Consider the following 27,504-nt stretch of genomic DNA (forward strand, 5'->3'; position numbering starts at 1 on the left):
CAGGCAGCCTCCTGTTGCAGATTGCCATGTGAAATTTGAACTAGTAATGATGTTATAATCGTTTTGCTTCCTTATTCACACCCACCCAACTTTAATGATGTCATGGTTTTTCCATGTGGGAAGAAGCATGACTGGTGGTGGTAGGGGAGTTCCCCCAACCATCATCTATAGTACACATGCAAATTAGTAATATTTGTAGCTATTCAGAAGTTTTCCATAAATGACATTATAAAACTTTTGTTAAATATTATTGTTAGTATCAAACATCTCTCTAATTAAAAAACACATTCAGTGCTTTCTTGTGATGAATGATTATTATAACTTTATATAATACCACATAAAATGCATTCCACCACTACCAGCAGTGAAGTCAGGGCTCGAATATCAGATGTCTGTGGAATGGAGAGGGTCAAGTTTGCGAGGACTAGCAGGCACCATAGCGAACTGGAGAGCCCTGCATCAGCTCCAGCTGTACCAACCTACTGTTGTCAGACCTTTAAAATGTTCAAGAAGCTGGAAATCCAGACATTTACATACAGTTACCTGATTTTTAAATGTTGGTATAATCTATGAACATTTTTTAAAATGTAGACAACATTGTTATGGGCTCAACAAAATATACCTGTGAGCTTTAGCCCGTGAGCATCTTTTTACAACTTTTGCTTTATATTATCGAATATACAGATGTTATTGATTTGATAATGAATTTGTTTAGGAGGGGAATTTTGGCTTTTTGGTGTCACTTTCTGTTAATTCTTATCTACTTTGGTATATTTGGCATAGGCATACTAGTAAGGGGTAATTATAAAATACTGTATGTAAAAACTATAGAGTATATGTTATTTTTCTTTTAACAGTTTTCTTAGACATATAACCTTGCTTTTTTTACCCTCACATTTTTATCAGAGCAATTGGAAATGTATAGTGTGATTTACCATTTCTATCTGAGAGTATGATGACTGTTCTCTGTTGGATTGTATGCTTGATACTTGCAGTATTCTTTAGTATTTATATATTTAACTATAATGCAGTTTCAAAGTTATGTGTTTTCCTTCTAGCTTTCAAAATTTGGGTATTCGATGTGTAAAGAAAAAAGAAGTAAAGGAAGCTATTATTTCACGAATAAGTGCAGGAATCAATCCTTTCAATGGTAAATATGTTTGATATAGTCATTTCTATTATTTGAATATTGACTTAGTTGTACGATTTTTATTTGTATTTTAAACCCATGTTTTAAAAGCTATCTTAAGTTCTGTGCTCATTTTTCTACTTGTTGACTTATACCTGTGTCTGAGTAATGAAATAATTTAAAATCTATTACAGTGTTGAAAAAATTCTTATGCTTTCTTATATCAGTGAAAAATGCCATTCTTCTATAAGATAAGCCCAGAAATGTTCTTTTTTACATTCCAGAAAGTAAAGCTCTTTTTAATTGAAGTATCATTGATATGTAATATTATATTAGTTTCAGGTGTACAACATAGTAATTTGACATTTATATACCATATAAGAGATCAGCACAAGAAGTCTAGTAATCATCTGTCACTGTGTAGTTATTGAGATATTATTGACTGTATTTGCTGTGCTGTACTTACATTCCTGTGACTGACTTATAACTATAAATTAGTACCTTTTAATCCCCTTCACCTTTTTTCCCATCACCCCCACTGCCCAACCCTCTGGCAACCATCAGTTTGTTCTCTGTATCTACAAGTCTTGTTTTGTTTTGTTTTGTTTGTTTCTTTGTTTTATCTTAGCTATTTTCATTCTACCGATAAGTGAAGTGATACAGTATTTGTTTTTCTCCGACTTTTTTTACTTAGCATAATACATTCTAAGTCCCATAGTAGTGCTTATGTCTTTGTGAAATAGTGTTTTCATTTTCTTTGGATAAATGCCCAAAAGTGAACTGCTGGGTCCTTCTTTGTCTCTTGTTATAACTTTTGTTTTTAAGTCTGTTTTGTCTGGTATAATAAGTATTGCTACCCTAGCTTTTTGTTTTGTCTCCATTTTAATGAAATAACCTTTTCCATCTATTTACTTTCAGTCTGTGTGTGTCTTTTGAACTGAAGTGGGTCTCTTGTAGACAGCATACATAAGATCTTTTCTTTTAAAATCTATTCAGACACCCTATGTCTTTTGAATGGAGTATTTAGTCTATTTACATTTACAGTAATTATTGATTGGTGTGTACTTATTGCCATTTTAATTGTAGCCTTAACAAGTGGTTGGTCTAACATTTTTACTATATGTTTGCCTTTAATAGTGAGATATTTTTTCTTTAAGATATTTTCTTATTTCTTGTTTTGGCCTTTTCTTTTCCACTTAAAGAATTTCCTTTGACATTTCTTGTAATGCTAGTTTAGTGGTGATGAACTCCTTTAGCTTTTGTTTGCCTGGGAAACTCTTTATATCTCCTTCAATTCTGAATGATAACTTTATAAGGTATTCTTGGTTGTAAGTTTTTCCCTTTCATAGATATATTGTCTTGAATATATTCTGCCACTCCCTTCTGGCCTGCAAGGTTTCTGTTGAAAAATAAGCTGATAGTCTTATGGGCATTCCCTTATATGTATCTAGTTGTTTTTCTCTTGCTGCTTTGAAGAGTCTCTCCTCCCTTTAACTTTCAATGTTTTAATTATGTGTGTTGATATGGGTCTCTTTGGGTTCATCTTGTTTGGGACTCTCTGTGCTTCCTGGACTTGGATATGTTTCTTTTGCCAGGTTAGGGAAGTTTTCAGCCATTATTTCTTCAAATAGGTTTCTTGTCCCTTTCTCTCTTCTCCTGGGAACCCTATGATATGAATGTTAGTATACTTGGTATTGTCCCAGAGGTCCCTTATGCTATCCTCATTCTTTTAAATTCTTTTTCCTTTTTCGTCTTCTGATTGGGTGATTTCCATTGTCCTGTATTCTTGATCACTGATCCATTCTTCTGTGTCATCTGATTGAAAGAAATTACCAAAAGAAATGAAGAATTGTTCCAGTCAATAGTATGATTAGAATTATTAGCAAAGCAAAAAGCATTTTATTAATATGCTTAAAAACTCTGTATGAGGCTTTTATAAAGTGCTCAAACTTCTTAATAAATTTGAGTTTTAAAAAAGAGATCTTAAATTGTAAAATAATCAAATACAGGGTGGATTTTCAATATCACTTGACTGATGAAGAGCTAGTAACAGTCTGGTGTGTTTCCTTCAATCTCTTTTTATGAATATAAACATAAATGTACAGTACATACTTCTTGGAATATTAAACGTACTTTTGGATAATTGCTTTATTCAGTGAATATTGAATGGACATCTTTTTTAAAATTTTTTTTAATTTTTATTGTTATTCAATTACAGTTGTATGCCTTTTCTCCCCATCCCTCCACCCCACCCCAGCTGAACCCACCTCCCTCCTCCACCTCTACCCTCCCCCTTGATTTTGTCCATGTGTCCTTTATAGTAGTTCCTGTAAGAATGGACATCTTTTCAACTCTACAGACTATTGAACATTTTGGTTGTAGTAAGTTTTTCTATTATTAAAAAATGCTAAAATAAACATTCTTGTACACAAAAAAGCACAATTTCATTTCATATTCTTATACATTGACTTCCACAAAGAATATGTAAATTTGCACATTGAAGTGTACATGTACCGGTACCAAATCATAGGATAAGGGAATTGTTGTCAAAGCATCATAGACACCACTCCATTTGGCCAGTGGGCATTGTATAGTCTTAACTGTAGTTTTCCCACCTTACGGCTTGGAGTAAATTGAATGACCTTTTGAGATTCTTTCAGGCCTAATATTTCCCATCTGAACAAACAAGCATTTAATTTTCAGTTCTAACCCTACGATACCTTGGGGTTTCCCAGAATGAGGTTGAGAAAATGATTGTCTTGATGGTGAACTGTTGAGATGTCTTCATTGTGCCCCTTTCCAGTCAAGTGTAGTTTCCCACAACAGAAAAAGTAATTGTGATTTATCGTAGCAAACCATGTGTATGTGCACAAATTAGTTCTAGTATGGCTACCGTGTGATTTGGCTTTTCTTGTTTTAAAAACCCCTAAGTGGGACAATTGTTGTAGATGCTCTTCTATTCACTATAGTGGGTTTGTTTACTTTGGTGCTGGTGAGTGATGTTGAATTGCTAGAGGCCAGAATAGGCTGGTTGGCTCTGTTTTACCACCCCTTTCAACCTTTTCTTGACCCTTCTAAACAGAGTAAATTATTCTGTCTGTTTTCCAAAGGTGCTGTACATATTTCTAATGTGGTTTTGCTCTAACTCTGTTTACATGTTTCCCTTTCACTAAATTGTTAGACTCTGAAGAGCAGGACTGTCCTTTATGCATTTCTGATACTTAGCCCATGTGTGGCACATGGTAGTGGCTTTATTAAAATTTTTTGAAAGAATAAATGAACAAATGAATGGATGAACATGCCTTGTTTGTACTCATGTACCAAAAATAACTCAAGTTTTTTTCCTTACCAGAAATGGTCTGAAAGCCTTTTTAGTTCTTTCACCCCCAGATAATATTCTCCTAATTATATCATTCACTCAGCAATTAACATGAAAAGCTTTGTGACATCTAATGGATCATTTAATTCTTCAGCAGTTGTCTTCTGAGATGAATTTTGTGCTCATTGTGGACAGGGTCTATGATGGTTTATTTATATTTCATTTTGGTACCTAAACAATATGTCTGTATTATTGTTATTTTAAATATCTATCTTTACAACTAAGTGCCTTGAGGTGATAAGCTTCCTACAGTAGGTTATCCATCTTTACAACTTATGCATTCATTCATCACACTGTAGTGAGATTGTAGCCAGTGCAGTGTGACCGATTAAAAATGAGAAAACAAAGCTGTAATTATTGGAAGCTGTTATTCACAGTGCAAATTCAGATAATTAAAATAATAAAATTTTAAAAAGATTATTAATAATCTCTTATTGTTAACCTCTATCATGTACTAAAGTCTTATGTTTTCTTACATCTGTTTGGAACTCAATTCTGCTCCACTGGTCAATCTGTCTATTGTTACCCCAATGCTGCACTGCCTTAATTAGTACTTTCTTTATAACACTATCTGATAAGTTCAGTTTCTCATCAGTATTCCTCTTCTATTGAGTATCCTACTTTTGCTGTTCAGAATCATCTTATCATATTTAATGGAAAATCATGATAAGAGATTAATAATCTCTTCTCTCATTAATAATTTCTTTATTAAAGAGATTATTAAAATAATGTAAGAGGGTGAGTGGATATAAAGTTAATATACAAAAATCAGTTTTATTCCTATATATCAGCAGCAAATAAAGGAAATATTGTTAGGAAATACAAAGTACATCGCAACATATGTAAGAAATGATGATCAAGAACTGAATCTAAAAAACAAAGCAAATAAGCAGAACAGGAGCAGAATCATAGATTTGGAGATCATGTAGAGGGGGAAGTGGGAGAATTGGGGAAAAGGTGCAGGGATTAAGAAGTACAAATTTGTAGGGTCAAAATATTTGGGGGGATGTTAAGAACAGTATAGGAAATGGAGTAGCCAAAGAACTTAGATGCATGACCCATGGACATGAACTAAGGGGGGGATTATTGGAGGGATGGTGGTACAGGGTGGAGGAGGGCAATGAGGGGAAAATTGGGAAAACTGTAATAGCATAATCAATAAAATATATTAAAATAGATTTCTTTTGGGAAAATTTTATTATGAGATAATGGAGAACACCTAAATAGATGGAGAAGTATATCATATTCTCTAGTATCAATATTATAAAGATGACATTTCCCCCCAAATTGATATACAGATTCAATGCAATTCCAAACAAATTCCTAAGAAGATTTTCCATTAAATATGATAAGATGATTTTGAACAGCAAAGGTAGGATACTCAATAGAAGAGGAATACTGATGAGAAACTGAACTTACCAGATAGTGTTATAAAGAAAGTACTAATTAAGGCAGTGCAGCATTGGGGTAACAATAGATAGATTGACCAGTGGAGTAGAATTGAGAGTCCCAAACAGATGTAAGAAAACATGAGACTTTAGTACATGATAGAGGAAGTATGCCAGATCAAGTGAAAGGGAAGAAATGTTCGATAAATGAGATTGTAAAAAGTGATTATTTATTTAGGTTGGATTCTCTACTTCTCGTCATGTATCAAAGCAGTTGAAAATGGATTAAAGACTTAAATGTAAATCAACACTTTTTTTCTTTCAATGTTTGTAAATAAAAATTTTATCTTACTTTATTGTATTTATCCCCCCCGTACTCTCTTCCACCTCCACTCATCCCCCTCTTCCCCCACAATCACCACACTGTTGTCTGTGTTTCTCTTTTCCTCTATCCCTCTACCCCTTTGAATCCCCCTAGAGCACCAACACTTTTAATGTAGAAAATATTGGCAAATAGATTTTAGTCTGGGTTAGAAAAAGATAAGACACAACTGTCTTATGTGAAATGGTCGTTAATTTTGATACTGGGAAATTTTATATTTTTAACTTTTAAAAAAGATTTTATTTATTTACTTCTAGAGAGAGGAGAAGGGAGGGAGAAGGAGATGGAGAGAAACACTGATTTGTTGCCCCTCATATACCCCAAACTGGGGACCTGGCCCACAACCCACGCATGTGCCCTGACTGGGAATCTAACTGGCCACCATTCAGTCACAGGCCAGTGCTCAATCCACTGAGCCACACCAACCAGGGCTATTTTTAATTTTAGTTTACTGTTTTTTTTAGTTCTAGAAATTGTATGGTTCCTTTTCTAGTAGTTTCAAGTTCTCTACTAAACTCTGAATCTTGTAAATTAACTCCTTGCATATGTTAAGTATAGTTACTTTAAATTGTATCTGAAAACTTCATTCTTTGGATCTTTGGTTGTTTTTCTTTTATTCTTTTTCAATTTTTTATTTGGCATATAATATTAGTTTCAGGTTTCACTAAGGTGATTAGACATTATATAACTTAGTAAGTTACCACTCTTTTAAATCTAGTACACATCTGACACCATACATAATTATTACAGTATTATTGACTTTATTCCCTATGCTATACTTTACATCCGCATGACTATTCTATAACTACCAATTTGTACTTCTTAATCCCTTCACCTCTTTTACCCATCTCTCTACCACCCTCTATCTTAAAGAAGACCTTTTAACATATTTTATAATACTCATTTGGGTGGTGATGAACTCCTTTAACTTTTTCCTGTCTGGGAAACTCTTTATCTGTCCTTCAGTTGTAAATGATAGCTTTTCTGGGTAGAGTAATCTTGGTTTTAGGTCCTTGCTTTTCACCACTTTGAATATTTTGTGCCAGTCTCTTCTGACCTGCAAAATTTCTGTTGAGAAATCAGCTGACAGTCTTATGGGAGTTCCCTTGTAAGTAACTAACTGCTTTTCTCTTGCTGTTTTTAAGATTTTCTCTTGTCTCTAACCTTTGGCATTTTAATTATGATGTCTCTTGGTGTAGGCTTCTTTGGGTTAATCTTGTTTGGGACTTTTTGAGCTTGCTGGACTTGTATGTCTATTTCCTTCACCAGGTTAGGAAAGTTTTCCATCATTATTTCTTCAAATAGGTTCTCAATTCCTTGCTCTCTCTCTTCCCCTGGCACTGCTATGATGCAAATGTTGGTACACTTGATTTTCTCCCATAGGCCCCTTAAACTACCCTCATTGTTTGGGTTCTTTTTCTTTTTGCTCTTCTGTTTGGATGTTTTCTGCTTCTTTGTCTTGCAAATCTCTGATTTGATCCTCTACTTCACCTGCTCTACTGTTGATTCCTCATAATGTGTTCTTCATTTCAGTTAGTATAGTCTTCATTCCTGACTGGTTCTTTTTCATGTTTTCTGTCTCTATTTTTATGTTTCCTATCTCTTTGTCAATGTTCGTACCAATTTCATCTACATTTCCCCGAAGTTCATTGAGCATCCTTATAACCAGTGTTTTGAACTTTGCATTGGTAGATTGCTTGTCTCCATTTCATTTAGCTCTTTACTGGAATTTTGATCTGTTCTTTCATTTGGGACATGTTTCTTTGTCTTCTCATTTTGGCCACCTCCCTGAGTTTGTTTCTATGTATTAGGTAAAGCTCTATGTTTCCTGGGCTTGTGAGAGTGGCCTTATGTAGTATGTGCGCTGGAGGGTCTAGTGGCACAGCCTCCTCGATCACCAGAGCTGGCCACTCCCCTGCACCCCCTGTGCAGGCTGTGTACACCTGTCAGTTATAGTTGAGCCTCGTTTGCTGTTGGCATGTCAATGATAGGGATTTACCCCCAGGCTAATCAGGTACAAGGACTGGTGGCAACTTCTGTGTAGGATCTACTGTGATGGGGCCCTGGTAACAGAGCAGGACTGACTTCAGCCTGCTGAGTCTGCCCCTTGAATATGTTGCTTGTGGAGGTGATTAGGTGGTGCGTTGATGTGGTCTGGAGTTGTCCATTGGGTGCACTGGCTCTGGACCCTCCCAGAAGATACAGGCCAAGGTCAGCTACCACCTATGCCTTGCCAGGGGCCACCTGGCATGAGCTATAAAGCCATCTACAGATGGCTGCTACTTCTGCTGGCCTTGGAGGTGCCCAGGAGACACCAAGTTGCAAACCAAGGCCAACCGCTACTAGTGCTAGTCCTAGGGCCACCTAGCCAGAGGTACAGCACACACCAAGGTCAGATGCTGCTTGTTTGAGAGATTTTTGGAAAGTTAAAAGCAGGAGCCAAGACAGGCCATTCATACTGAAAAGCCACTGGAAACAGCTCAGGTGGGTAGAGCAGGGTCTTAGGGAATCACCAGGGCAGGGCCAGTAGTGTTGGCTAGGGTGACAGAGACTCAGATATGGCTCCCACCTATCAGCTCTGTGTGGGGAGGCCCCAGAAAAAGAACAATGGCCTCTACCAGCACTTCTCTCTGGGAGAAAGCTGTCCTTCCAGCCCTCACCTTATTACCTCCCTGTATGTCCCAAGTGCTTTTTGAGCTGCTGCCCCAGCACTGGAGTTTGGAGCAAATGAGTCTTGAGTAAGTCCATGTGTGGGCCCTTCAAGAGGAACATCTGGGACTCCAGAAGTCCTCCATCTCACTCAGTCGCAATCCCCACTGATTTTCACAGTCAGAAATTAAGGGGACTTCTCTTCCTGGCACTGGATCCCTGGGCTGGGGACCCGGTGTGGGGTTCGGACCACTTGTTCCTCATGTGGTACCTCCACAGCTGAGATAGCCCTCCTGATTTTTATCTGCTACATGTGGGTGTGGGACTGGCCTGTTCCTTGTCTCCGCCCCTCCTGCTAGTCTCAATGTGGCTGCTTCTTTATATCCTTAGTTATAAGACTTCTATTCAACTAGATTTCAGAAGGTTCTGAATGATGGTTGTTTTGTAGTTGTAATTTTGATGTGGTTGTGGGAGGATCTGAGTACTACATCCACCTACACCACCATCTTGATCAGAACACCTCTTTTTTTTAAATTAATTAGTTTGTCTCCTCATATGCCTGGTTATTCAAGATAGAGAGTATCAGTCATTGTATATGAAAAATTGTGGGGATTTTAGTCCTAAGATGTTGTTATCTCCCTTCAGAAGACTTTCTTGTGCTAGATGGGTGGTCACACTCGCAATCCCAGGTCACCTAAACTCAGTGAGTGATGGGATATTTGAAGCTGGGCTTTCATCCTGTCAGTCTCTGGTCTCTTTCCAGTTCACCCTTACTTCTAGGGTGTAACTCCTCAAGTCACTCCAATCAGAGCATTGGACATTTGTCAGATTCTCCATCCCTGGAAGACCCTAAATTCCTTTATTTTTCCCTTGTAGTTTATTGAGAGTTTATTTCAACTTCTCATCATCATAGCCACCTCTTATAAAATTGCTAGGCTATATCTGAAAAAATGGGCCCTCTTGTTTCGAACTTATCTTACTGCATGTCTGTGATACTGTGATTTTATGGTATATTTGGTCTTTATCCCCATTCCTAAAATCCTTGGAATTTGCTAATTGATAAGAGTAACAAAGGTAAAAAGAATATCTTTTGTTTTCATAACAAGCCCCTTTAAACTACATCTGAGTTTATGTCAGTGAGGTGACTTGGAAAACCCCTAAAGATGGGGAGCTCTGATTGCTGGAGAAGCCAATCAGTCATGCTATTAGAGTTGGACCATTCAACCTCATCCCTTTACCTCTGGGAGAGGGAGGGGCTGGAGACTCATGTTTTGTCCACCTTTTTTTTAGTTCTCACCAAAGAGTTGGTCATTTGCCATTAGCAAAAGTAGAAACATCCATTTTGACTTTTATTTTATAATTTTCTTTAACAACCTATGAAAATATCTAAATGTATGGTTAACAGGCCTTTCCTTAATTTTTCACTCACTCACTTAACTAAGAAAATGTTTAATATTTATTATATGTAAGCCACTATGTTACATGTTTAGTGAAGATGCAGAAATGCATCAGACACTCATTGTGCCTTCATGGAACTTAACCTAGTTGGGTAGAAGAGGATAATCATGTAAGATATCTCCCTCTCTCTCTACAGAGAGAGCAAGCGAGCAAGAGAGAGATAAGTATAGATAGAGAGAGAGAGAGATAAAAACTTTGAGTGTGTAAGAGAGGTATATAGCTCAAGTGCTGCACTGACTTAGAGAAGGGAGATATATTCCTCCCATTTCAAAGGATGAGGTGAGGCTATGTAGCAAAGAAGAGGCTTTGCACTGGGTTTTTATCTTTAAACTGAATCAGTCAACTATTAACTTGCTTGACGTCATTATTGATTGATCTTTTCTAGAACTTCATATAAATGGAAGCATAATACACGTTTTATATCTGGCTCCTTTTGCCCAGAATGTTTTTGAGATGCATTCATGTTGGGGTATATATCCACAGTTTGTTCTTTTTTATATGTATGACTGTCAACAATTTGTTTGTATAATTCATATAGGTTTGTTTTTAAACTTGTCAGGTGCACATAGCTAATAATTTATTTAGTATGTATTGATTACTTATCTTTGGAATTGAGAAACATTAATGTCTTGAATTCTGAATTTATAAGGCTATAAAAATTGATTTGGAAGAGGTAGACCTCTCATTACCTACATAATTGTGCCAGTAGAATATGCTGCTGTGATACAGGTGTTCGTATCATGCATAACATTTCATTGTACACATATGTTCTTATGGACTCCTCCAAAAGGTAGGCTTAAGAATGCTGCTAATGGGATAATTTTGAATCTTGTGATAACTACTGTGACTATGTAGTTTAAATATAAATAGCCAAAATTATAGTTTATATCATTGTCTTTAGACTAAAGAATTTGGGTTTTTAACTGCTTTCAACTTTAGTATTTAAATTTTTAATACTTTTAGAAAAATAAAATTTTCATAAAATTTAATATATATTTCATGCTTTTTAAATATGACTATGTTATGATTTATTGCAATAGCTTACAATATTCTTTGAAAAGCTAGTAATATTTTCCTTTGGAACTGGATTTCTTTTCCAATATCAATTTAACACTCACTATATTCTTTCATAAAGAATGGCTTTTCATATTTTTTAAGAACTGTAAAATTTTCCTGCTCTAAGGTTTGTTTGCCTTTTTTAAAACAAACCAAATTTGCACATAAAATTTCTTATGAACACTAAGCTACCTTATCTCATCTAGTATCCTCTTGGTATTTAATTCCTAAAATACTGATCTAAATTTTAGTATATATCCCTTTTGTCATTTTATTCAAAACATATGTAAAATTTTCTAGCCCTGGCTGGTGCAGTTCAGTGGATTGAGCTCTGGCCTGTGAATTGAAAAGTCACGGATTCTATTCCCAGTCAGGGCACATACCTGGGTTGTGGACCAGGTCCCCAGTTGGGGGTGTGTGAGAGGCAATCGATCAATGTTTCTCTTGCACATTGATGTTTCTCTCCCTCTCTTTCTCCCTCCCTTCCCCTGTTTCTAAAAGTAAATAAATAAAATCTTTAAAATTTTCCAATAGAGTTCAGTTTTTAAGAGCCTAGGCTCTGGATTCAATTACCTGAGTTTGAATTCCTATTCTGCCACTTCTTAGCTATGAAACTTGGGACAAGTTTAAAATCAGTTCATCTTGTACAAATTTAGGAGATAATTTACAGAGTTCTTAACACAATGACTGAACTAAATACATGCTTGTTGAACAAATGAATGAGTGTCTGTTCTCTGTTGTATATACCCTGTGATCATCTTTGTAAAAATTTCATATTAATGTCAATTTGGGATTCTGCTCTGAGTTCCAGATGACTTGGGTAGTAACTTCCTGACCACAGCCATAACTTAATGAATACTGTTAGTGAATATGTGATATACTAATGATAAAAGGCATTCTTTAGATTGTGTATCATTCTATTTTTATTAGTGCAGACGTGGATACTATTCGAGGTTATTGGACATTTAGGGCAGGGAGGAGGACCTAGCAGGATTTGAGTTCTATGTGAATACTCTACATTCTTTTCTTTTTCTTTTTTTTTTTTAATGTGTCAATTAGTCCCTGAACCACAGCTGCTTGATACTGAAGATTGCGACCTCAATGTGGTGAGATTATGTTTTCAAGTTTTCCTCTATGATGAACATGGTAACTTGACGACCACTCTACCTCCTGTTGTCTCTAACCCTATTTATGACAACCGTAAGTACTTTATATTCTTGCATTCGTAGCCTTAGCTTGTTTTTTTATAGTTTAATTTTTAAAAATTAATTTCAGTAATTAGAGAAACTATGTTTATTATAGGAAAAATTCAAACATTCCTAAAATAACAAGAGTTAGTAACCTCTATAGTTAATCTCTTCTCATTTCATTCTCTGAAGATAGTCACTGTCCTCCGGTACCTATTTCACCAGTTTCTTCTTCATATATATACAATACATCATCATCATCATCATTATCCACACAGTATGTTTTTGGCAACTTTTAAAAAAATTATCACTAATCTTTTTTTTAACTTTTTTTTCCCTTTTGGCAATGTATCTTGAATCTCTCCCTTTCAGGCACCATATTCATGTCAGTAGCTGCATAGCGCCTTCTATGGCTATATCATAATTTTATTAAATTCTTACCCTATTACAGTAATGATTGCAAGACATTTGGTTTGTTTTTTTCTTTTTGCTGTAACACATTTTACTGCAATAAATATCCTATATTTGGATATCTTGTGCAAATAGGTCTCTGTCCTAAATTTGCAGAAGTAGAATGTTGGGAAATGCTAGATCAAAGGATACAGATACTTGTGGTTTTTAAAGATTATGAAAATGCCCTCATATTGTGTGTGTGTGTTTACTCTTATAAATGATCGCCAGTGGTATATGACTGTCCCTGTTTTGCCTGTAGAAGGATAGTGGGACATCAGGTTATAAAGGTAGATTAGAGTGTTCTTTTCACGGAGGGCCTTGAATGCCAGGGAGAGTTACTGGATTATTGCCCAGGTAGCAGGAAGCATGAAAATTGCATTGCCTTAGGGTTATGGCCATGATTTAAGAAGATTAATTTGGTGACAGTGTTTAGGTTGGATTGGAAGAATCAGAATTTGGAAGCAGCAAGATTCACTGCCTAGAAATGAAGTCACTCTAAACTAGGTTAGACAATGCAGTTAGGGAGGAAAAGAACAGATGTGGATGGTTAATGTGTTTAGTGTTCCTAATTTACTTATACATTAAACTTTTTTTATCTATTCTGTAAATTGGTTTCCTAAAATTCTCTACTTCAAAAAGGAATAAAATATATTATTAAGGTAGCAACCCATTAAAAAAATTCTTCATACTTAGGTGCTCCTAATACTGCAGAGTTAAGGATTTGTCGTGTAAACAAGAACTGTGGAAGTGTCAGAGGAGGAGATGAAATATTCCTACTCTGTGACAAAGTTCAGAAAGGTATTTATTTGTTTTTTGTTTGTTTCATTGAATTCAGGATATACTTTAAATTACTAGGTACATTTTACTTTGTTTTCCCATTGATAGTTCTTTGCTTTCATATTCACTAGATGACATAGAAGTTCGGTTTGTGCTGAATGACTGGGAAGCAAAAGGTATCTTTTCACAAGCTGATGTCCACCGTCAAGTGGCCATTGTTTTCAAGACTCCACCATATTGTAAAGCCATAACGGAACCAGTAACAGTAAAAATGCAGCTGCGGAGACCTTCTGACCAGGAAGTTAGCGAATCTATGGATTTTAGATATCTGCCAGATGAAAAAGGTGTGACTTCTTGGTGGGAATGTTTTATAAATTTCTTAAAATTAGTTCTGCTAATAACATTTTTGTAGGATACATTGTTATGTTTTCTTCATAGTTTATGTTTCTTTTCCTGACAATTTTCAGCTGATTTTTCAACCAGTTGATCTTTATGCTCTTTGTAGCTCTTTCTTAGGAAAAGAATCTGGGATAATTTCAAAGTATCTAAACCATTTATCGAAATTTGTTTTATATTTGAGGGGGGTTTTGTGTCTTTATTGTACCCTTTTTTTAGGTAGCAAACTTGCCAGAGAGTGGTCTCCATTTTGTTCCTTTTCTGCCCTTATTGCTTAGCTGACATTGTTGACTTATAAGTGTTAGAAGAGAATAAAATTAATATCAAACTATTTTTAACTAAGAGAAAAGTATCTTTTACCACTGGCTTAGGATACTCTGCACCACTTATTAAATCCATATTATGTGCATTTATTTAAAGCATTTTCTATGTAGGAATAAAACACTTTATTTATTAAAGGAGAAGAAGCATGATGATCCATTCACATGCTTTTATGGTTTTTTTCTAACCAGATACTTATGGCAACAAAGCAAAGAAACAAAAAACAACTCTACTTTTCCAGAAACTGTGGCAAGATTGTGGTAAGAATGTTTTGGATTGATTCATAATTAAATAGATTTTGTGGGATATTTTTCCTTTATTCAATTTTTCAAATTTTAACTGATAATGTTATTTTTCAAATTACATTTAATAATGGAAAAACTTTATCACAGCAGTTAATTTTCCTGAAAGACCTAGACCTGATTCCCTAGGACCAACTGGCGACGGAAGATTCATTAAAAAAGGTATTTTATTTCCTATAGAATATTCCTTGTGATCAGAAAGACAAGTGCTTTGCACAGTATATTGGAATTCCATTCTTAGGAATAAAACTTCTTTGATATCTCCTACTGCTATATATTTTTTCATGCTTTGAATATTGAATAAATTGATTTTGGCGTCCTGAGGTCGTATTGGAAACTGGTTTTGTGGAGTTGTTGTTTGAGAAATTACTTTTGTTCATATGGTGATAATTTTACTAATTATAACATGTCATGCAAGAAATGTTTTAGATCTGGCCAGTAGCCTGTCTATACACGGAGTTTTGTTGGAGCATAGCCCTGCCCATCTGACTGCATGTTGTCTGTGGCTGCGTTTTTCACCACAGTGGTTGAGTTGAGTAGTTCCAACAGAGCATGCAAAGCCTAAAATATATGTTCTGGCCCTTTATAGAAAAAAAGTTGCCAGCTTCTGATTTGGATCATTCAACCAGGGTTAATTAGAAGTCTTTTTCATGTCACATTCTGAAATCAGTGCTTTTTCCTGGGTTAGTATGTATAGCAATGTAAATAAATAATGCGTAAATACACAGAGAATCCTTAATTTTTTCTGACTGGGAATGTGTAGTACATTAGTGTTATATCTTAATACAGCTTAGAAAGTTAGGCAGTGGACTTTCAGTTATCCCTAATAAGTTCTTCCATTGCTCCATTTTTCCTTGAAGGTGGAGAAATGAAATGATTTTGGGCTATTTAGAGTCCCACTAACTGAAATTCTGATATTCATCTTTCATTTTTCAAAAATACCTTCATAGGACCTCAGAAGATAGATTTTCAAATTTAACTGGAGTGAAATTATCTATGCCAAAATAACAGCAAAATTATTTATCGGTATTTGTAAAACACTAAGTGTCACAGAATTCAGTTTTGGGCTCATGTAATAATTTTAGTGCTATTTAACATTTTATTTGAAATGCTACTCAGCGTCCTTAAATTTTCTTTATTAACATGTTTGTGCAATTTTTAGAAATAGTACTTTTTATAATTTGTTCATTTCAGTTTTGTAAAAATATATTTCCCCTCCCCCACAGAATCGAACTTGTTTTCTCATGGCGCAGCTTTAGCAGAAATGCCCAGGCCTTCAGGAGTTTCAAGTCAAGCAGAACCCTACTATTCCCCGAATGTACCCATGTCCAGTGCATTGCCACATCATCCTTCAGCCATACCCCCAATGGTACCTCAGCCTTCTTCAAGCTGGTCCTCTGTGGCCCACCCCACCCCATGCTCAGTCAGTACAAATCCACTGAGTAGTTTTTCAACAGGGACACTTTCCTCTAATTCACAGGGTATCCCACCATTCCTGGAAATGCCTCTTGTGAGTGAGTTGAATGCTTCTAATCCTTGCCTTTATAACAGTACTAATGACATAGGCAGAATGGAAGCATCACCCATGTCATCAGCTGACTTATATGGTATTTCTGATGCCAACATGATGCCTAACTGCCGTGTGAATTTGATGGCGCCCAGTAATGACAGCATGAGGGAAACTGATAATCCGAGACTTGTGAGCATGAACATCGAAAGCCCCTCGTGTAACTCAGTGTTAGACCCAAGAGACTTGAGACAGCTCCATCAGATGTCCTCTTCCAGCCTGTCAGCAGGCGCCAGTTCCAGTGCTACTGCGTTTGTTTCACAATCAGATGCATTTGAGGGATCTAACTTCAATTGTACAAATAACAGCATGATAAATGAGTCGGGGTCTTCAAACGGTACTAATGCAAACAGCCATGGTTTTGTTCAAAGTCAGTATTCGGGTATTGGCACTATGCAGAATGAGCAATTGAGCGACTCGTTTGAATTAGACTTTTTTTCCAGTTAACTTGTAAGATTTAAATAGTGATTCAAGATTTAAATCTTTTTACATGTTTGCAACCATTTTAATGTTACCTATATAGATGCAGTATTTTATATTTTTCTCTGACCAAGACTATAATACAGCAGGATTTGGGAGATTTAGTTTTCAAATGATAATGCAAAAATTTCTTGATTAGGGAGAAGTATAAAACTTTGGGTGTGTAGGAGAGTTCTTTGACAGTCAATCTTGGCGCTGGAGCTCCTCAGAAAATTTTTCAGGATGTAAATAAAAGATGAATGTTCAGTGCTGAAGCTGCCACTGAAAGAGGGGTGAACTCATTTTCCAACTTGAAGAAGAGCTGGGGAAAGTTCAGCATTTACAGGCGACCTTTGCTTCAAGAATAGATAAATCCACACAAACTGAACTTCTAGGCTACGATGTGGTGTGGAATCCTGCATTCACTGCAGGTTTCTTTAAACTAGTACAAATTTCAGCCTATACTCAATCATTATTGACCATAGGAAGTATATAATGAGTCTGTGACATGTTAAATATTGAATAAAATCAATTTTTCTGTATTAAAAAAAAACAAACTTTGAGTATGCAGAATATAAAGTCGGAAACTGCCAGAAAGGGAACTTTCCAAACAGAAATTTAAAAGGGCTTTAGTGTTTTCTTCTTTTGAAACATGTGACCTGACACTGTGTGTGATAAGAATTCTGTCTTTAGAGTTTCACCATGTTTCCCTAGAACAAAGTGAAGAGAACATTAGGGTAAAGCTCCAGCTTTTCCAAATATGCTTTTTTATATTTCTTTTGTAATGTATTAATGTATTCTTAGTTAAATGAATTGATATTTGCTTTTGAGCAAATTTAAAGTAAAACTTGTAATGGCTATGTCATTGGAAAAATAAACTCCTTGTTATTTTTGAGGTGTGTGGGCTAAGGTGACCCCTAAGGGGTCTTTCTGAGGCTTTTGGGAGTTTCTTAGATTTATATGTAAATCAAAAATTTTTTTAAATGCTAATTTGTATCAAGGCCTTTTCTAGGTATGGGGGGTTCTCTACTTTTCGGACTATTTAAATCCGTACTTTTAAAATTGCTGGCAATTTTCTGTTTGCACCCATGTTTTTAAGGAGAAGAAATTTCCTTGCACTTCTTCTCTTTCTTATGTGTCCTCCCTCACTGTGATCTCACCCAGTTTCATGCTGTCAACTCTGAAATTTTATCTCTAGTGTAGTCCTGCCCTCTGAACTCCAGAGTTGGAGTTCACCCATGGGTGTGAAACTGCTCATTTGACACCTGTACCTAGAAATGTAATTAAAGCTCAAACTCAACATATCCTTGATCTTCCCTTCCAAACTTGCTTCTCTTTCAGTCTACCCCTAAGTTAGTAAATGGCAGTGCCATGCTTCTGGTTGCTCGGTCCAAAACCATGGAGTCATCCTTGATTCTTTTTCCCCATTATCTCCCATATCTTAATCTATAGGCAAATCTGGTAGGTTCTACCTTCAGAATATATCCAAAGCTAACCACCTCTTTTGACTTCTACTATTAACATCCTGTTCCAAGCCACCATCATCTTTCCTGGATTGAAGCTATAACCTCCAGAAGCCCTCTTTACATCCTTGTACCCTTAATAGTCTGTTCTCCCTAAAGTAGCCAGAATGATTATTTTTAAGCCAAGTCAAATCCTTTCATTCAATTGGTCAAAACCATCCAGTGGCTCCCCATCTCAGAGTAAAGACCAAAGTCCTTAACATTAGCAGGCCCTCTCTCTCTCCTACCTCATCTGCTACCATTTTCCCCTCTTCGTTCAGCTCCAGGTACTTTGACTTCAGTGCTCCTCTTCAAAAACACCAAGTACACCCCTGCTTCAGAGTCTTCATACTTGGTATTCTCTCTGCCTGACTGGTTTTCTCTCAGGTACGTGGAGAGCTCACTCCTTACATCCTTCAGTCTCACTCAACTGTTACCTGATCAAAGCCTTCCTTGACACTATATATATCAGCACACCATGTCCCCCCTCCTTTATATTTTCCGTAGTACATCTAAGCATTCATTTACTATTTGTTTTCTTATACAGGAATATAAGCTTCATGAGGGCAGGAATATTTGTGTTTCGTTTGTTGAATACGTTTGTAGAACACGTTTGTAGAACAGTATCTGCCCGATATTAAATAATCAGTAAATATTTATTGAACATTCAAGGTAGTAATGATACAGCTTTGGTTTTTGAAACAAAGAATAGCTTTAATTATTAGATGTTCATGATTTTTATAGTTCTGTTTAATGTAACATTGGGTTTATGTCAGAATCATACATTCAAGACAAGGATTAATAATGGTAATCCGAATTGTTGGAAAGCAAAGTAATCCCAGTAGAAAAATTACGGTGAAATTTGGGCAAAATCTTAATTGTGATGGAATTGTCATGATACTAAGTAACTTATTAAAGACATACTTTATTTTACAACTAGAACCTACCATAAATGTTAAGCATATTCTCAGCTAGGAATGTGTCATTTCACTTATAGAGCATCCAACCAAACCATAAATTTAGTGGGACAATTAAAACTAGTTACTTTGGTCAAAACAGGGAATGCATGAATGTTATATAAATAAAAATTCTGAGTTGAATGATACTGGGAAATGAAAGGAAACCAAGATAAGATTTGGGGTCAGAATATTTAGGGAGCAAAAGAAAAAGAATAACGATGAAAAAGAATAAAGCCAAGTACTGTTATTGTTTCTCAGAAATTATGATTTCAAAATGAAACACTTCTGTTACATAATTTTGAAAATCATAAGCATACCACATACTTCAGTAGAACTTACCAAGAAGAAAGAAAAATCTGGACACAATTTCCTACCTGTTCAAAATATGAACCCAAGATATTTTCAGATAGTGGTTAATAGGTGGTACACTTTTTTAAAAATGTAGAATCCTATAATTTTATATTAATTTAGCATCGATCAGTTAAACACTGTTAGAAAATCTAAATGGATTTTTAAAATTAGGTGAGCAATTGACTTGCAGTTTTTCTGTGTAAACCAAAGTAAGGTACTGCTACATCTGTGATAAAATGTATTTCTCCTAGAATTCATAACTTAAAAAGATTTTGACTGCTTCTTCTCTATCTCTAAATGTGTTTACACTTTCTCCTGTTCTTGTAACATCCCACTCTTAGTTTCTGAGGAATAGGTGACCTTATGCCTTTCTAAACTCTACTTATATACTGGACCCCTTTCCCTCTTTCTCTTCCATTCCTCTTCCTGTTTCCTTATCCTCACATCAGCATTTAGTGCCCTTTTTTGTATTAACACGATAAACATGTTTTCTAGCTTAAAAGGAAAAAACCTCTCCTGCCATCTTCATACCCCTTTCCTTCCCATCCAGACTTACAAAGTGCTTTCAGGCTCCATTTCTTCACTTCCCAGTCATTTTTTACCCTATCATCTCTGTCTTTACCTCCTACTATTTTCTTATGATATTCTGGGAAAAGTAACCAGCGACACCCTCCCTTGTGATATTTTTTTCTGCTTGAACCATCGGTAACCTTTGGTCCCACTGACCATTCCCTCCTTGGATACGCCCCCACAGTTCCAGTGGTAGACAAGATTCTTCTCTGAGGTTGACTCCCCGCCATCCCTAATCTCAACTGGACCCCATTGGTGCTATTTTTCCTCCAGGGTGACCTTATCAATGCCCACGGCTTCAGCCTTCTCTTACTCGATCTGAGTATCTTTATGACTGGCTCCTCCTCTTGCATATTCTTTCACTAATGGCATTACCATTTACCCTGCCATCCATGATATTTAAAGGAAACTTCACACTCATACTTAGTCATCAAGTCCTTTTAAAAAATCTCTTGCATTTGTCCCTGCATTCCTGCTAAGTTTAGTGTAGGCTTTCACTCTTCTCCCCCAACAAGAATCTCTCTTCCGTATGCTCCAGTTAAAAATAACACTCCACTCTTCCTTATTCCCTATTACATAATTGTCATTCCTCGAAAAAATTCTATCAGGCCACTGAGCCTCTGTGCTTTTAACATTTCCCCACTCTGCCTGTGTTCTCCTACAACCATATCACGTAGTCTTTAAGACTGGGCTTCTCCTCTGTGAAACTCGGTCCTGCCTCCCTTGTTGAGGAGCAGCTTTGTACACGCCCCTATTGTAGAACACCATACTGAATTAAAGTCATTTAAGTTTGTCTCTTTCATCTTTGGGACTTGTTCATCTGTTAGCACAGTCCCTGGCATAATAGGTGCTGAATAAATGGTACTATTATTGGGGAGTCAAGGGTGAAATTGACCTAGGAGTGAGTATAAAAATGTGGACAAGGATGTGGTTCTTAAAGGGAAAGGTACTTAACCTGAAAGGAAAAGCAGCGATGCCAAGATTATCAAGCTTGTGAAATAGTTCACCCTCTGCCTCCATATTGTCAACTGTATCAGGTACAAATTTTACAGTTATTAGGATTGTTTCATACGTCTGATTTTGCTGCTTCTCTCTACTGTAGGTGGCAAGTTTAATTTCAGTCCTCCCCAGGTGCATTCGCCCAGCACCTTACCCTTGCACAGACACTGGAGTATTCATGTAATCAATCACGACACATTTCTTCCAGTCTAACGTGCAAAGCACCATGTTTGGTGCTCACTGTAAGTGATATAGAGGTGAATGAGACAAAACTCTTTTTCTCAAATATATCAGTCCTTTTCTTTTGAGGGATAACATATGTAAAGTGCATAAAGTGGATTAATTTTACAGCTTCATGAATATTTACATACATAATCACTTCCAGCACCCCAGAAGTTTCCTTCATGCCATTGCCAATCTGCGTACTCCTCAAAACCGCTATTCTGATTTTTACCATCAGTACCCTATCTTAATAGCCTTTAAATTGGTAACTGGGCTTCTCTATCCATCCCTGAGCAGAAACAGCAGAAACAGCTGGAGTGTCATTTTGTAACCTAATGCTTCAGGAAAACTAATTATGCTGTCCGTGTTAAGAAAGACTTGTAATTGGTGGCCCAGGCTGCCTAGTAGCACCAAATAAATTGTTATAAATTGATTTATTGAGAGATTAAAGAAATTCCCATGGGATGTTTCAATAGCATGCAGAAATGAAAAGGACAGCAAATTTTTAGTCAGACATCTGGGTTTTAATCTTCAGCTGTGCTACTTAGAAGTTGTGTGGTATTTAACAAATCACAACTTCTGTGGGCCTATCTCTTCAGATACAAAATTGCAGATGATACCCAGCCTACCTACCTCACAAGGCTTGTTGTATTGAATAAAATAATGCAGATTTTATTATTTGCATTATTTTATGCATAAAATAAAGGTGAGATTCAATCTTATTGAACTCAATAGTAATCATGTCATTTTTAATGCAAACCAAAGCTTATACCCTCCTCCAAAAGACTCCATCATGTCTCTGTTACCCTCATTAATAAATAAAATACAGATACAATTTATAGACAATTATTTTTTTCAATCCTAAATGTCTATGGCTTCAGGGGAAAAAAAATACCACCTGCTAATAATCTATTTAAAAGGAGTGGAATTTGTCATACTCTAATGTTCTAATCACCTACTTCTACAAGTTGGTGCTTCAACAGATGAAGTTTTTAGGGATATTGGCAGGTAAATAAAATACAAACTGGTAAAAGTATCAAATATTCATCTTGTTTTCCTTCTTGAACTTTGTTGTCAAACCCTTATAACTTTGTATAAAATGTACTAAGAATCAGGTCAGGTTGGAGTCTTTGGGGTCCGTTTGTGGGGTTCCATCTCAGGAAACTTCACTGACGACACACTTGATTTTACTGGATCATTAGCTGAAAATACTGGTCACTGGCACACAGTTCAGGGAGCTTCAAGATGAAATGGCAAGGAAAGCACAATCAAGTCCTTGGGGGATGGGCATTCTTAAATGCACGGTTCAGACTGGATGAACCCTTTAGAAACGATTTCTGTTTTAAAAGAATGTACTTAAAAATACTTTTAACTGATGACTATAGATCCCCATGGAATGGCACTATTACTATATTTTTTGGGCTGTTCTAGGTATGTTTATACGCTTTTTAGTGACTAGTGAATTTGGATGCACTGGAAAAATTTTAAAAGTTCTCAGGTACTGTTTAATTATTTAATTGTTAAGTGCAGTATCAAAATGCAATTCTTAAAATGTCAATACCTTTTATTGTACAGAATATTGTCTCTGTAATATCTTTGTAAACAGTGATTTTTTTTCTTGGTAATATAATAAATGGAAAAATTCTAAAACCCTTACTAAATGTTGTTGCTATTTGACTTTAAAAATATCAAAGAGCCCTGGCTGGTGTGGCTCATTGGATTGGGCGCCAGCCTGTGAACCAGGGGGTCACCAGTTCGATTCCTAGTTGGGGTGTATGCCTGGGTTGCGGGCCAGGTCCCTGGTGGGATGCATGAGAGGCAGCCACACAGTGATGTTTCTCTCCCTCTTTCTCCCTCCCTTTCCCTCTCTCTAAAAAAAATAAATAATTTAAAAATCATAAAGGAATATCAAAGAGATTTTCTTTGCATTTATAGCATCTTCCTCACAGAAAAAGCTAGTTTGGGTTGCTTAGCAACACTAGGCATTTTAATGAAACACTATAGCTGAATGTAGTTGAATACATAACTGTCCTTTGAAATGACATAATTTTACAGAGTATTAAAATGCTTTTTAAAAATATTTTTATTTTCTGCCTTCCTTACTTCCTGCCTGTTTCTCTTCCTTCCAGAATAACTGAGGACAAGTCATTCACTTATTCTGAGCAAGGTACAGGAAGGTATTACCACAGTGGGCGAAGGTGCTGGCCCAATGAGGGATTACAGTGTATGGAGCCCAAGGCGAACATGTGAGGGTGGTAGGGAGGAGTGTCTCGGTGATCTGAAATGAGGATGCAGTGATAGATTATTCAAGAGGGGGAATGATCTATTAAGTTAATATAGTAAAGCTAATGGGAGCCAGATTTCTCACTCCCAGAGAAAGAAATGACAAATGTGGAAAGGGAGAGAAAACTAGAGTAAAGGTTGCAACTGGAAATACTGGTATAGCTCATAGTTTCAATATATGTAAAGAAATCCACAGAGGTGCCCTGACCAGTGCGGCTCAGGTGGTTGGGCATCGTCCTGCAAAGTGAAAGGTCGTTGGTTTGATTCCTGGTCAGGCAGGGCCCATGCCTGGTTGCAGGTTTGGTCCCAGGTCGGTGTGTGTACGAGAGGCAATGGATCAATGTTTCTCTTCCTCTTTCTCCCTCCCTTCCCCTCTCTCTCAAAATAAATAAATAAAATCTTTTTAAAAAAAGAATACATAGAGGTAAGCATGTGTGCGTGCGTGCCATGCAAGGGCTTGGGAGCAGCAATGCCACACAGCAATGAGCATATCCCTAGTGCCCACATTTTGGTTTCTAAATATAATTTTCCACTAAAAACTAGTTCCTCGTAGTGAAATAGCCCACTCTAGGGCGGGTGAAGATGAAACACAAGATGAGCCTGGAGTGTCTTTGTGTTAGAAACAACTATGAACATTTCTCCAAGAATAATGGGGACATGTCAAAAGGCTACAGGACTCAGTTTGATGAGGCAACCAAATCAGTACTTAGAAATCAAAATATACATGAGTAGCAAACCATAACTAAATAAAACATAAAGCCATGAATCCACAAGAAGGAAAAGTTCTGCCTAATTGAGAACCTAGTTCTACAGAATGTCAACCAATAAATGTTAAAGGAATTAGAAAATCATTTGGAATTTGACAATCATTGTGGTTAAAATCAATTCAGTTGAAAATCTTCAATGAATGCTAATCCTAGTGAGTGAAAGTTGGATGGTTCTCTCTATATTTATTAATCAAAGCAGAGGGGGAAAAGTAGAAGGGCTTGGCAGACACTACTTGTATTAACTGATCCAAGCCCAATCATTGGTTAAAAGCACAAATTAAAATTGTGTGACACTTGATAAGATACACGAAGAAGATACCATCTCTTTTGTGTTATTCTTGCTAGAAAGGTACAACCTGAATCTATTAATGAAACACCAGGCAAAGTCTATAATTGAACAAACTACAAAATAACTGGACTAAATCATCAAAGTGTTTAAATAATGAAAGTCAAGGGAAGATGAATTGTTTCAGATTGGTAGAGACTAAAAAGACAACTAAGTGCAAAACGTAATCCCTTGACTATGTATCAGGTTAATTCCTGATCTTGATAGTTACATTGTGATGAATGAAGTAGAACAATGACCTTGTCCGTAGGAATTACACACTAATGTATTCGGCGCGATAGGCCATCGCTGGCTCAATAGTTCAGGGAAAAAAGTTCCTTTGCACTTTTCTTGCAAAACTTGAAATTATTTCAAAATTTTAAAAAATCATAAAAGTAGTATTTTTCATAATAAAGGTACCACTTAAGAAAAATTAACTCAGAAAAGCTTGTATCAAACTTCATTCTTTTATGTGGACCTAAAAATCAAAGAATAAAGCTCCAAAAGAAAATATCTACCTAAGATGTTTCTCTTTTTGGAAATGGAAATGTAACTAATAATTTTATTTTACATAATTTGAAAATGCAACTGGTTACCTTATTTAGGAAATTTTTCATTTTCCCAACTTCTATATATTTATTTTTACTTTTCCAGGTATTTAGAGTTGGTATTTTTCCTAAACTAAATCACAGACTATATTTGGGACAGAAATGTTAAGCAGTACAAATGACCCTTTCTCTAAGTATTATTTAAAAGATTTAATTTAAAGCTATAAGAGGTCACAAAACTAATTTTAAAATGTTTTTATATAGGCAACACAAACTATAATACTTTAATTACTTAATGTTATGAGTTCTGCGTAAACAAAGATCTACATTAATTTGTGGTTCATAATTCTATGAACATTTGGAACAAGTACTCACAACTAAAGTTTACTCTTTTCTTGAAATTTTGCATAACCACAGGGATAGAAATTAAGAAATAGAAGTCTTCTAATTTCAGCTGGCTAAGGAGGTTCTTAAACCTCTTTTGTAGCAAAATTTCCCGAGAAACCAAGAAACATGCACACAAAAGTTCTTACCTTTTTATCAAAAGTTAATTTTTATTATCTTTCTCATTTATAGCATTGAAAATAGTGAAAAAAATTGCTATTATTTACATAATGAAATTTCATGTCAATTAAAATACTTTCCTGATTTCTGTAGTGAATAATACATCTTAGTATCTTTGAGTTGTGTTTAATGTAGAGAGGGAAACTGAGTAATCCAATACTATCCAAGCCACACCATGTTCTAAAATAAGCTCAGACAGTTGGATCAGGGTGACAGAAATTATACTTAAGTGTGAAATTTTAATGAGACTCCTTTCTGAAAGTTTTAATGTCTCAGCCACTTTCTGCAGATTTTGCTTATTTAATGTTTTTCCTCTTCATAGTATCAACAGATGATGAACTTACTAACAAATGGTAATCATATGAGATCATAAGAAACACCCTTGGGCTATTTTTGGATAAGCTCCTTGATTTGGCATCTAAATTCCAAAAGTCAGTTCTCATGGTCATGTGCATGTAAGTGACATCCACAACTGCCGCCTTCGTACACTGTGTGCTCCCTAGCAAGGCTTATTAGAAAGGACCTACGGACCAGGCAACTTAAGTCCGAGTCTTAGATAGGAAAGCAACTAACAATCTTAGCTAAATCATTTACCTTCTGTTCTTTGGTTTTCATATTTATAAAGTGGTGGTGATGATACCCTACCTACCTGATGAGGCTGTTTGAGGTTAGATGATATATTGAAGCACTCTAGAATCATATCAGCTTACCTTCATTTGGCAATTTCAGTTTTTCAAAATCTTATCCCTGGCATTGAAGTTATTGAAGGCACTTGTGTCTCCTTATTTAAAAGATTTATTAAAGTCTCTTACCATGGTAAGCCTTGATTCCTAAGGTTTTACTTTCCTTCCCCAGGAAAGATACTGACAATTTTAGATTGTCAAAATAGTAACTTGAAGTCATTAGCATTTGTGATAAATCACACCAAAAGTACCTCTATTGGTAATAGCTTGCTAGAAGCTTACTGGGAAAACATTAATGGTGTCAGATTTGCATTTGATATCTTATTATAAGATACTGTGCTGTATAAATATAGATATAGCTTATTAGCATCATTTAAAAAATTTAGAACATGATTTTAAAGGTGGTATTTCTCTTGTGAAGGGAAGTTTTGCTGGAAGAAATTACAGCTTCTTAAGATTATCAGAGTATGCATCCTGTTTGTGTACCTCTCTAAATGAAAGAATTAAGATAGAGAATGGTTTCATTATTCATAGTTTTGGCTTGTGGGAGTTGGAGAGGGAACAAGAAAAATCATTAAGACATCCTTAGAACAATGTAACACACAATATACACATACTGCATGTGGATCCTGAGATGTTACAAGTTTAAAAATAAATAGATCAACATGATCCAAATGGTTTCCAAGACACTGTTATGGTGAGTAAGCAGCCATTTTACAATGTATGCTGAATGGACGTCCACATCGTGCCATGAAAACCCTACTCTGCTTCCAGATTTGAAAGCTAGTCATCCAGAGCAGGGGGCCAGTCAACATCTACAGACTAGAA

The 27,504-nt window shown here is 36.0% G+C and overlaps 2 protein-coding genes across 7 annotated transcripts in view; one reads left to right on the plus strand and one right to left on the minus strand.

Moving 5' to 3' along the window:
• The window catches only part of REL (REL proto-oncogene, NF-kB subunit), a 39,372-nt gene extending 16,205 nt beyond the window's left edge, over positions 1–23,167 (plus strand). The window contains exons 4-10 of one of the 2 annotated variants that reach the window (XM_024552760.3): positions 1,059–1,150; positions 12,501–12,641; positions 13,775–13,879; positions 13,990–14,202; positions 14,767–14,835; positions 14,968–15,039; positions 16,104–23,167. In XM_024552760.3, the coding sequence (XP_024408528.2) occupies positions 1,059–1,150; positions 12,501–12,641; positions 13,775–13,879; positions 13,990–14,202; positions 14,767–14,835; positions 14,968–15,039; positions 16,104–16,891 (1,480 nt within the window). In that variant the 3' untranslated portion in view covers positions 16,892–23,167. The remainder of the gene's footprint in view (positions 1–1,058; positions 1,151–12,500; positions 12,642–13,774; positions 13,880–13,989; positions 14,203–14,766; positions 14,836–14,967; positions 15,040–16,103) is intronic. The other variant, XM_024552761.3, reaches the window with a different exon arrangement.
• Positions 23,168–25,967: 2,800 nt separating this feature from the next.
• PUS10 (pseudouridine synthase 10) overlaps positions 25,968–27,504 on the minus strand; it is a 60,418-nt gene continuing 58,881 nt past the window's right edge. For all 5 annotated transcript variants that reach the window (XM_045189403.2, XM_045189401.2, XM_045189402.2 and 2 more), the window contains exon 18: positions 25,968–27,498. In XM_045189403.2, coding sequence (XP_045045338.2) covers positions 27,460–27,498 — 39 coding nt within the window. In that variant the 3' untranslated portion in view covers positions 25,968–27,459. The remainder of the gene's footprint in view (positions 27,499–27,504) is intronic.

The sequence above is a fragment of the Desmodus rotundus genome, chromosome 5, assembly GCF_022682495.2.
Source record: "Desmodus rotundus isolate HL8 chromosome 5, HLdesRot8A.1, whole genome shotgun sequence".
Classification (NCBI taxonomy): domain Eukaryota; kingdom Metazoa; phylum Chordata; class Mammalia; order Chiroptera; family Phyllostomidae; genus Desmodus; species Desmodus rotundus.